This window comes from Carcharhinus amblyrhynchos, chromosome 21 (assembly GCF_965287045.1).
Source record: "Carcharhinus amblyrhynchos chromosome 21, sCarAmb.v2.hapA, whole genome shotgun sequence".
Lineage (NCBI taxonomy): Eukaryota > Metazoa > Chordata > Chondrichthyes > Carcharhiniformes > Carcharhinidae > Carcharhinus > Carcharhinus amblyrhynchos.
Window position 1 is genome coordinate 23,620,011 of NC_137344.1, and position 12,255 is coordinate 23,632,265.

At 38.7% G+C, this 12,255-nt stretch overlaps 1 protein-coding gene across 3 annotated transcripts in view; it reads left to right on the forward strand.

Annotated features, from left to right (window-relative positions):
- Window positions 1-12,255, forward strand: part of dnai2b (dynein, axonemal, intermediate chain 2b) — a 61,255-nt gene that overhangs the window by 23,006 nt on the left and 25,994 nt on the right. For all 3 annotated transcript variants that reach the window (XM_080208826.1, XM_080208828.1, XM_080208827.1), the window contains 5 exons: window positions 1,776-1,918; window positions 3,405-3,518; window positions 5,266-5,405; window positions 9,269-9,391; window positions 10,726-10,949. In XM_080208826.1, coding sequence (XP_080064952.1) covers window positions 1,776-1,918; window positions 3,405-3,518; window positions 5,266-5,405; window positions 9,269-9,391; window positions 10,726-10,949 — 744 coding nt within the window. The remainder of the gene's footprint in view (window positions 1-1,775; window positions 1,919-3,404; window positions 3,519-5,265; window positions 5,406-9,268; window positions 9,392-10,725; window positions 10,950-12,255) is intronic.

The following is a 12,255-nucleotide window of genomic DNA, read 5'->3' on the forward strand; positions in this document are numbered from 1 at the left end:
TTTGGATGTTGCAGTTCCCAGTCTCACGATAAGAGCCATCTCTTCTGGAAAGTTCAGGAGGTGCAGGCAATTTTGTCCCTGACTCTACTCTTTCATTGGGTATCACCTTGTCTTGAAAGGGTAAAAATAGAATGGTATGTGGAAGCATTGAGAGGTGTGCATGTGTATGTGGAGTATTTGGATGTTGGGCTTGAATCCTGAATGCCAGGTGGCGCAATTGGGTACGTAATGGAGGTGTGTCCTTTGAGCAGCATGAGAGGTTGGTGGTAGGTGGGAAGGAGATGTTTTGTGAAGATGCGTTCATGAGCATTGACCATCCATGTGAGGTTGTTAGATTTTTTATGGTACTGCTGCTGGGTCCTTAAATTCAAACGCCAACTATTCCACATCCTTTTGAGGATGTTCTCTCAACCTGGTCCCTCATGGGACCATAGTGTCTCTCTTCTTGAACACCTTGAATTGTTACAGCACAGAAGGAGGTCATTTTCCTATTACGTTCATGCCAGATCTCAGCAAAAGAAATTCAGCTAATCTTATTCCCCACATCATTAATGCCTCCAGGAATGCATCCATTTATCTGGATTCCATCTGGTGTTTGCAAGAACATCCATTGCAGCAATTTTTTGTGCAATTTTCCTTTCAGAAATAGACTGTCTTTAAGAAAGAGCATGCTGTCTGTACCACGTGGTCTGCAACAACAATTTATGGCCTAATAAATTTATTAAACAATTTATGGTCTCAATTCACTGGTCTAGTTGGGAAGGAAAGGTAAACACTGCAGATGCAGGAGCTAGCACCAAAATCATTCAGATTAGGTGAGTAGATTATTTTGTGCCTTAGCCACCTAAATCTGAGCAGGTATTAGAACACTGTAAAACATAGTCTTGTTGCCAAAAATGAGGTCACATAAATTTCACATCCAATGAGTTTAAGATTTGCGGTCTACAAGAAACTTCACTTTTTTAATTAGAATCTTGTAAGAGAAAAAAAATGACAGTTGTTTGCTTGTGTATCATCAATTCTTTGAAAATTGGATTCAGAATGTCTGGTTTTTAAGTTTATTTATTAGTGTCACAAGTAGGTTTACATTAACACTAATGAAGTTACTATGAAAATTCCCTCGTCACCACACTCTGGCGCCTGTTCAGATACATTGAGGGAAAATTTAACATGGCCAATGCACCTGACCAGCATGTGTCTTGGATTAAGGGAGAAACAAGAACACCTGGAGGAAGCACCAAACATGCAGAGTTCGCACAGACAGTTATCCAAACCAGGAATCAAACTCAGGTCCCTGGTGCTGTGAAGCAGCAGTGCTAACCACAGTGCCACCGTGCCACCTGCCTTTGTGTTCAATATTATTCTCAGAGTAACAGCATTACTAAATAGTCTAAGATTGAATGTAATGTGGCATCAAACTTTTCTCTGGTAAAAACAATTAATCTTGAAAAGCATCAACTGATTTTTGTTGCATTGTTTTGTTGAACAATGAATGCTTTTGAAATGTGCTACACAGACGGTGGTTGTAAATGGTCTTGCAAAAACTGAGGCAATGTGTGTTGTTTCTAAAAGTTTTCAAAATCACCCAAAACCCAGGTCTCTCTGTTCAACAGGCTTTTTCATTTTTGCTGCATTAAATTAGTACAGCTATGCACATTAAAGTTAATGGACCTAAAAGCAGACATCTGCAGAAATACAAAGGTGGGGCGATTATATTTTATCTTGGAATTTATGAAATGAAGAAAACCCATTGCATCATCTTTGTTTTCATTTAGCGACCCTAATGAAGTTAAGCGGACGGTATCTCACCTCTCATGGCATCCAGATCAAGGGCGGAAACTGGCAATTTCTTATTGTTGTCTGGAGTTTCAAAGAGCTGCTGATGATATGAGTTTTGAGTCGTACATCTGGGACATGGGTAATTCAATTAATATATACTTGTGCTGTTAAATTGTAATTTTTTTGAGAACCTAATTAATTAACTTTTTAGAACTTTAACAGGTTATTATTAATCACTAAACTGTACAGAATAATGAAGGGAGCAAGTAAATGTGTATGCTCAGTAGGGTCATTTAAGCAACCTTGTGTTTCATTAGTGTTCCAACTCAAGCTGATCTCACCAAGTAGTTACAAGGTTGAGAATTAGTGCTAATTACTTGAATCAAGAAACCAGAACTGATCTGAATTTTGTGTGATGTCAGCCAAAGTTTGCACTCAATGCAGAGTTCAGATGAAGCTATGACAAGAATAGCCTTTGGCTACACAGTCACATTGTACACATAAGTTACAATCTCCTGTGGGAGGGGCAGAAAATTCTGTGGTCGGTTTAGGGAAAAAACTTCCACCACTTCTGATGATCTGAGTTGCTTTTCCAACCTATAACTGTGGAAAAGATGCAAAAGGCACCAGTGCAGAAGGGCTGAGAGAAGAATTCTGAAGAGGCTCTGATCAGTGGGTTGTGCAAAATCAAGTGTTAATGATTTGTGTCAGCTGCACTGCTCTATGTTCTGCTAATATTGGAATGCAGTAATCATTTGATCCCCAAACCTATGGAAATCCAATCTCTAATCACCCATGGAATTTGGAGCCCTTTTTCTTTCAGAAATGCACAGGGTAATATGACAAAATAACTGTTGGTTTATATTGACAGAACTTTCCATTCATTGTTGATACGAAACAAGACCCCATATTTTGAATAATCTTATTGTGTTAATTTAATGTTTGCCTGTTAAGCCAAACAGTACTAATTTACAAACTTGCCTTTTAATTACTTTAATTTATGTTGTTTTCTTTTGTCTCATCTTATTTTCAATTGATTAACTTCAGATTGAAAATTATATATATACAACAGTGCCACAAAACCAGTGTGTAGGATGTCCTGATTGTTAATGTTAAATCTACAACTCCTGGAATGCGCAGCAAAGTATCAAATACTGGACCATAACTTGTCACCCCAAGAACATAGATCATAAAACCTGTGTAAAGGTGTCACTCAGGTTTCAAATTATTTTAAATCATTTATGGATGTTTTTGGGATCTGTATATCCTTTTGCTTTTTATATTTTTGCCACATGTCGTTCTTTCTCTGATCAGCAAAGGTCTTTCTCCTAGGAATCTGTCTTTGCCACTCTGTAACATGCCTCAAGTAGGCATGTAACTCTGGTGTGGGATGAGGCAGCCTTTTGTTTTTTCTCTTCTTGGGTGCAAGTTCCATGTCCTTTATCCCCCCCAAAAATAATTTTGAATGAAGGCTATCACTCTACAATAATTTTGTAGTTTACCTAAGAAATGGGTGGCATATGACCTTTTACCTGCTGCTAAACAGAGGTGAATCCAAACTGTAATTCCATGATCCGATTATTATGTTGGAAGAATCTATATTTAATCTCATTTTGTTTCTACAGAAAATCTAAATAAACATGAAACAGTGATAAAGCCGGTATCTCCTCTTCTGTGTCTGGAGTACAACCCCAAAGACTCTCACATTCTAGCTGGAGGCTGTCACAATGGACAGATGGGTCAGTGAGTGAATGCTACGAATATAAATGTGTCAAGCCTTGCAATGTTCAACAATGTTAAAATTTTAATTATTATAATTATTAGATTATGTGACTCACGAAGATTGACACAGAAATTCCATTCCCATCTAGGAAAGTCATCAAAGTTTTTTTGGCACTTTTGTATTAGCTATGTTTGGAAACTAAATGGACCAGTTGTCACCTATAATACAGCATTTCAATCATTTTATAAATGGAGAACAGCTTGTGTTTTAAAACAAATTCCCTTTTCTTAAATGAAATGGGACAACAAACATGGGAAATGAATCATGAAAAACAAAGGAAAGAAACCATATCTAAGGAAACGTACACTAACATTGGAGGGAGCACAGTAAGAAGTCTCACAACACCAGGTTAAAGTCCAACAGGTTTATTTGGCAGCACTAGCTTTCGGAATCTCAAACTCCTTCATCAGGTGAGTGAGGACTTGTGTTCACAAACAAGGCACATAAAGACACAAACTCAATTTACAAGTTAATGGTTGGAATGCAAGTTTTTACAGGTAATCAAGTCTTAAAGATACACACAATGTGATTGGAGAGAGTGCCAAGCACAGGTTAAAGAGACATGTATTGTCTCCAGCCAGAATAGATACTGAGAGGTTGTGTCCTCACCTGGGAGAGTCTAGAACCAGAGGGCATAATCTCAGAGTAATTGATACAGAGATGAGGAATTTCTTCTCACAGAGAGTAGTGAATCTGTGAAATTCTTTACCGCAAAGAGTTGTAGAGGCTGAGTTGTTAAGTATGTTCAAGGCTGAGAAAGGCTGAATTTTAATCAGTAAGGGAACCAAGGGTTATGAGATAAGGCAGGAAAGGTGGAGTTGAGGATTATCATATTCAGTAATGATCCCATTGAATGGTGGAGCAGACTTGATAGGCCAAATTAAACCAAGATATAGAAGGAATCCTTAGCATTTAAGATTATAATCTCTGGAGTGCAGAATAATGAGAAATGATCACACTGAAAGTTATAAAATTCTTAGAAGGTAAACAACTGTGGCTTGGGATGAGACAGTCTTTTGTTTTTTTTTTCCCTTGTGTGTAAGTACCATGTCATTTATCCTCCAAAAATAATTCTGAATGAAGGTTGGAAATGAACAGGAACATATTCATCTCAGAGCTAAACAGTAACTCTAAAATAAGCAAAATAAAAATTATAAAAGTATGTTTACATTAGTACTGCAATGAAGTTATTGTGAAAATCCCCTAGTAGCCACATTCAACTCAAAATGTTAACTCCGCTTCTTCTCATTACTGGAGCTGACAGACCTGCTGCATTTTTCTCTGTTCTTCTTGTAAATAGTGACTCTGTTGGGTGGTAACAACAACTTGAAATAAATAGTTATTTCCTTTTTTTAAATTTTTCTAGCAATACTGTCAATTAACAGAAATGCTGAGCTGTTAGAATTTAAGAGCTGTCATCAGGAATTGAAATTGCATTAAAAGGCTCGCAAAATCCGTACTTAAATGTGGGTTTTAAAATATTACTTTTATTTGTGCATTGGTATCCCAGACTTCAAATTATTTTCACTGAAGGCAGAAGGCAGAATAGGCTAGGATATTGAGAACTTTATGATTTAGAAAAGAAGGATAACAATAATTGATTACATGGAATATTTCTTCATACAGAACTAACATCAATAGGAGTTCTCCAGCATTAAAAATAGCAGTTTTGCTAAAGATCCACATTTTCTCTCGCTATATAGGATACTGGGATACACGGAAAGGAGGTCAAGCTGTTGAAATGCCAGCAATTGAACTTGGTCATCGGGATCCTGTGTACAAGATCATTTGGTTACAATCTAAAACAGGAACAGAATGTTTTTCTGCTTCTACTGATGGACAGGTAACTGTAGGAAAAAATATATACTTCAAATATTTCATTGATCCTAATGACAGCCAAGTTCCTGCCACAAAAAGGTACTGTTTTTGCCCTGAACATGCACTGGAAATATGTAGTAAGCTACAAAAAGTTTTGCCCTTTTTAATCTCAAACTTTTCAACGTGGCTCATTCCTGAGAGATTTACTAAATGATTTGACGTACACTGTGTCCTTGTGCGATACATAGAAGATTTGTTGGGAGAAAAAAATTTGCTGGGAGGCCATACATGCAACAAAAAATTTGTGGAGGGAAAACAGAAGCACAAATGACAAGTTATCACGTTCTGTGATCTTAATCACAACCTTGAAAGAGGGCATGATGGCAAGCCTGTCACTGGATAGTAAAGTTCAATAGTTATAAATGATAGATACAAGAGTAAGGAATTTGAAAGTGATGAACTTACAAAAACTATTTAGTGAAGAGTTTATCTTTCTACACTATTATAAAACCTGAGATTAATCTGTGTGAGACTAAAAAGTATTAACACACAAAATTCACTATTCAAAACTTTCTACTACATTTAACATTAACGTTCGTTGGTTACCAGATACAGACTTTGCTTCCTGCACAGTGAACATAAAAATAGAAAGGTTTCATGTTCAGAAAGATAAATTTCATTAATGTATTGTTATTAATGCACACACTATAGATATAAGTTAGAAATTATTGTTGCTGATAAAAATAAATGCTTAATATATTTCTATGACTTTCTTAGTCCATTATATTAACAGAGATGGTAATTTCTTTATTAACACCAACAGTAATTTTGAGCCTTCTATTCAAAATACAGAGGTTAAGTAGATCAGAATGGAAGGAAGATTGATGATTTGCTGTAGATGATTCCCTTTGTTATCCTGCCAGTCTGTCACAATGCTTCCAAGTGGGAATGGCAGGGCAGTTAAAATATTCAAAGAATTGCACATCAGCAGAAAAAAAGCACCATCCAGTAGTGAAAACCAAATGCCGTTTGCTCTAGAGAGAGAGATTTCCTCAGCATGCGGCCAGTACTATACTGTGGAAGTGCTTTCTGGAGAGCACTGACACACTTGATATTGTTGAATGCACACAGGTTTGTAATATATTTCTATCAGAGTCCATTATAAAAGATGAGATTGCAGGTTACATGGAAGTGCATGATTAAGTAGAACTGAGTCAACATGGCTTTGCCAAGGGGAGATCATGTCTGACAAATCTGTTAGAGTTCTTTGAGGAGATAACAAGGAAGTTAGATAAAGGAGAGCCAGTGGACATGATTTATTTAGATTTCCAGAAGGCCTTTGACAAGGTGCCGAATAGGAGACTGTTAAATAAGTTATGTGCCCATAATATTAAAGGTAAGATCCTGGCATGGATATAGAATTGGCTGACAGGCAGAAGGCAGAGAGTGGGGATAAAGGGGTCTTTTTCAGAATAGCAGCTGGTGGCTAGTGGTGTGCCTCAAGGGGCAGTGCTAGGACCACAATATTTCACAATATACATTAACAATTTGGAGGAAGGAACTGAAGGCAGTGTTGCTATTTTTGCAGATGATACAAAGATATGTAGAGGGATAGGTAGCATTGAGGAAGCAGGGGGACTGCAGAAGGACTTGAACAGGTTAGGAGAATGGACAAAGAAGTGGCAGATAGAATACAATGTGCAAAAGTGTGAGGTTATGCACTTTGGAAGGAGGAATGGAAGCATAGACTATTTTCTAAATGGGAAAATGCTTAGGAAATCAGAAACACAAAGGGACTTGGGAATCATTGTTCACGAGTCTCTTAAGGTTAACGTGCTGGTTCACTCGGCAATTAGAAAGGCAAATGCAATGTTGGCATTCATGTTGAGAGGGCTAGAATACAAGAGCAGGGATGTACTTCTGAAGCTGTATAATGCTCTTGTCAGGCCCCATTTGGAGTATTGTGTTCAGTTTTGGGCCCCACATCTAAGGAAGGATGTGTTGACCTTGAAAAGGGTCCAGAGGAGGTTCACGAGAACGATCCCTGGAATGAAGAGCTTGTCATATGAGGGACGGTTGAGGACCCTGGGTCCGTAGGTCTTGCTGCAGCTGTATAGGGCATTGGTGAGGCCGCAGCTGGAGTACTGTGTGCAGTTTTGGGCGCCGCACCTGCGCAAGGATATTTTGGCCCTGGAGGGAGTGCAGAGGAGGTTTACTAGGCTGATACCGGAGTTGAGGGGATTGAGCTATGAGGAGAGGCTGAATAAACTAGGCTTGTACTCGTTAGAGTTTAGAAGAATGAGGGGAGATCTCATTGAGACGTATAAGATGATGAATGGGATGGATAGGATAGAGGTGGAGAGACTCTTCCCGCTCAAAAAAGACAGTAGGACTAGGGGGCACAGCCTCAAGGTAAAGGGGAGGCGGTTTAGAACGGAGTTGAGGAGGAACTTCTTCACTCAAAGGGTGGTGAATCTCTGGAATTCTCTGCCCGTTGAAGTGGTGGAGGCTGCCTCGCTAAATATTTTTAAGAAGCGGGTTGATGGGTTTTTGATAAGAGAAGGGATTAAGGGTTATGGGGAGAGGGCGGGAAAGTGGAACTGAGCCACGACAGATCAGCCATGATCTTATTGAATGGCGGGGCAGGCTCGAAGGGCTAGATGGCCTACTCCTGCTCCTATTTCTTATGTTCTTATGTTCTTATGTACTTATTTGAGTTTAGAAGGATGAGGGGGGATCTTATTGAAACTTAAAGGATACTGCAAGGCCTGGGTAGAATGGATGTGGAGAGGATGTTCCCACTAGTAGGAAAAACTAGATCCAGAGGGCACAACCTTGGGCTGAAGGGACGATCTTCTAAAACAGAGATGAGAAGGAATTTCTTCAGCCAGAGAGTGGTGAATCTGTGGAACTCTTTGCCGCAGAAGACTGTGGACATTGAATGTCTTTAAGACAGAGATAGATTCTTGATTAATAAGGGAATCAAGGGTTATGGAGAAAAGGCAGGAGAATGGGGATGAGAAAAATATCAGCCATGATTGAATGGTGGAGCAGACTCGTTGGGCTGAGTGGCCTAATTCCGTTCCTTTTAGTCTTATGGTCTTTATCATTAACAGATATCCCAATTGCTGTGTAGAGTAGCTAACTGACAACTTTGAAACACATTCACTATTAGAATGCACTTTATTTCATGAAATTGTATTCATTGTAAATACATATTTCAAACTCTGAATTTTCATCTTCTGTTAACTCTAATTTAAAGTTCTCTCAGGTTAGTATAAAATAACCGTGACACTGACAAAGAGCAAGGGAGGTCTCCTTATGTCGTGCCAACATTTAACCAAAACCAGCAAAAACAATTATCTGGTCATTATCTCATTGCTGTACATGAACTGGGTGCCTCATTTTCTTTCATCATAACAGTAAGCACACTTGAGTAGTACTTTATTGGTTACGAAGCACTTTGAAATGACGTGAAATGATGAAAAGTGATATGAAGCTACGTTCTTTCTTCCAGACCATCAAAATCTTTGTTCTTGATATATTTGTTATCGGAGTACATTTTCTCAATTTAAGTTGATTTTGAGGGCAAAATATTGCTAAAAATCAAAAGCTGGAATTTTCCGCTCCCTGCGTGGTAGGTTTTCCGGTGGCAGAGGTGATTCACCATTAGCTTGTGATGGGATCTTCTGGTTCCGTCATAGTCAACGGCCACTTGTGTTGCTCACTGGCCATGCTGCCAGGGAATCTGCCGTGGGCTTGTTGCCTTCAGCGGGACTGGAAGATCCCTTCTGGAAGGGCCAAAAAATCTCGCTCACAGTTTATTCATGATTACATATAGCATCTAGTGTTAAGAACAAGAATATTACAGTGTGATCTAATGTATAGGTGCTGTGGTGGGATATCAGGAAATTAAGTGAACCTGTGGAGAGACTCGTTCTGGACATTACAAAGAAAGACAATCCGGAAATCGCACATGGAGCTGTTTCACTAGAGTTTGAATCCACAATGGTAACTATAATACATTTGTCTCAAAACCATTTCTCAGTATCACAGATTTCACCAGCAATGAAGGAAATGTGCTTGCTTAAAAGCAGAATTTCTCATTTTTGGGAAAAATTGGATTATTGAAGCAGAGACAAAAGCTCTATGGTGGAAAGGAAGCAGTTCCCTTTTTTAAAAAAAAAACCTCACGTGAAATGTTTTCATGCAGTATCAGCAGATTGCTTTGCCTATCTGGGAAATAATGTATAGCTTAGGAGAGCTGAGAAAAGAAGATAAGTATCAAAAATAAGTTGTTTTTAAAGTTCATGTATTAGTGTCACATTAGCACTGCAATGAAGTTACTGTGAAAATCCCCTTATCGTCACATTCCTGCGTCTGTTCGGGTACACTGAGGGAAAATTTAGCATGGCCAATGCACCTAACCGGCATGTTTTTCGGACAGTGGGAAGAAACCAGAGCACCTGGTGAAAACCCATGCTGACACGGGAGAATGTGCAGACTCCACACAGACAGTGTGGCTGGAATCCGAGGCTGGAATCGAACCCAGGTCCCTGGCACTGTGCTAATCATTGTGCTGCCGTGCCATCCCTTGGGACAATAGTTGGAATAATATTACATTCTTACAGTGCTTTCCAAATAGACAAATTTTAATTTTTTCTGCTTTGTTAATATGTTCATTCCTTCTGTGAATGAGTCAGGTACGAATCTATAGTTCAATTACTTTGTCAGAAATGTACAGATTAATCCATAATAGTAATAGAATTCTACTATCATTAAGGCATAGACGTAACAGATGTGAAGTCTTCAAATCTGACATCTAGAATTAGAAGGCCTCTTTAAACCAGTTAGTTTCACTCCATTATCATATTATTCAATCTTGTACTAAGAGTGATTTATAACCCCACCTTCTGTCAGTTTGATAATTGGAAGTCCTTTTGTCCCCTTAATCTAATGTAGAGTTTGCAATTGGAAAGATGTTTATGTATTTTAATGCTATAAAGTTACAACGTGAGCTGCAATAGGGGGCAAAAGGTCAACTAATGAATAAAGAAGTACAGCTTTTAATTAAAAGTTGTCTGATTCTGATTATTTGATAGCACTACATTTCCGTTTTGCTATGCCACATCAGTTGCTTAACCTTTTTAAACATGAAGAATAGTTCCACATAATCCAGAGAAGTCTTAAAGAATAATCGCAATATTCATACAATATTTTTTGTTATTTTAGCACCAGATCTTATCAGGTTAATTTTGAAGATCAGAAAACTTAATTTAAATTTGACAAAATTGACAAAAGTTTTAATTAATTGTTATTGAGTTTTATTTTGTTTTTCTCTATAGCCAACCAAGTTCATGGTTGGAACAGAACAAGGTGTCGTAATATTGGGGAATCGAAAAGGAAAATTACCAGCTGAGAAGATTGTGTCCACCTTCACTGGCCACCATGGTCCAGTCTATGCTGTGCAGAGAAATCCTTTCTACCCAAAGAACTTTCTAACAGTTGGAGATTGGACAGCCAGAATTTGGTCTGAGGAAATCAGGGACTCATCCATTATATGGACTAAGTGAGTAAAATACATATTATATGTTAATAGAAAAAGCAAAATAAAAGCTCTGATAATTGTAATTGTATTTAAGATAGTACAAATACACTGTTGCTCTTGGAATTTGATAACTCAAACAAAAGATAATTAGACTGAAATTCCATGGGATTTTCCACCAATTTCCTGTGGAATCTTGGGAGGTCAGCAGAAGCATGGTTGCTTCACGTATCCATTGTCTGTGAGTTTCTTGACTGACACGTGAAAGTTAAAGGGCGGGATTTTCCGGCCACGTTCACCCCCAAACTGGAAAATCCTGCTCAAGGTCAACAGACCTTTCTGTGGTCCACTTTTCACCGCTCCTATTTCCGCGTTGGGCGAAATGGGAAAATTCGCCCCGTAACCTCCTAATGATGTTAATCGTTGTGGGTTTTAACAAAAAGATAATAACATGGTTTGCATGTGTGGATTCAAACAAACACACAACAGGTGTAAACAAACACACAACACACAAGAGCTGTTCTTTGCACTGCATCAAATATAAAACTGAAAGTAAAACAGCTGCCTAGGCACACACCCTATGAAATCACCATCAAATCTTGTGATCAGCTCTTAAATCAACCTGCACCCTTTCTAAAATATATAACAAAAAGCAGGTCTCTTAAAAGGCAAATGTTGGCCACAGGCCTGATCTTGGACCAGGAACACCCTCAGCTAGAAGTCACATTCTTGAGCCTTCAAGAAAACCTGGCATGCCTCTGTAGATATAAAGCCCTCAGCAAGGGGATATCATCAGTGAACTTCAGCTTAGGCTGATGGTCTGGTCCAAAAGATTGTTTAAATATGAATTCAAAACATTGTTCTAGATTGTTCCCCTTGCTAAATGGGCAGGTAGGTTCATGGCCAGCATTAAAATGCAAAATGAGAAACAGCATTTTTTTAAAAATTCGAAATCCACATTCTACTTTGGCTGTCAGTCAGTTGTTCAGTCCTTAGTCGATGAGGGGTAGTGCCGCCTTGAACTTCCTTCCTGCTCTTCTGCTTTCACCAAGTGCCCTGCTTCAAAACCAGCTATGCAGTGGTGAAGCAGGACTTGTCATTGTGGACAGTCCAGTGCACCTTCTTCCTAGCTATTGAGGACAAAGCTAATCTTCTTCAAGTAAGGGTATCTTTGAAACAATTCAAAGACAGTCCAACAACCACTCACAGGCCTGTTCTACCCAAAATGGCGCTTGTACTCACAAGGCCACCAGATGGTGGTAGTGAACCATATAACCACTCTAGCTATCTCTTGGAGCAAGAATTGCTGCCTTCAGCATTGTAACTCCCT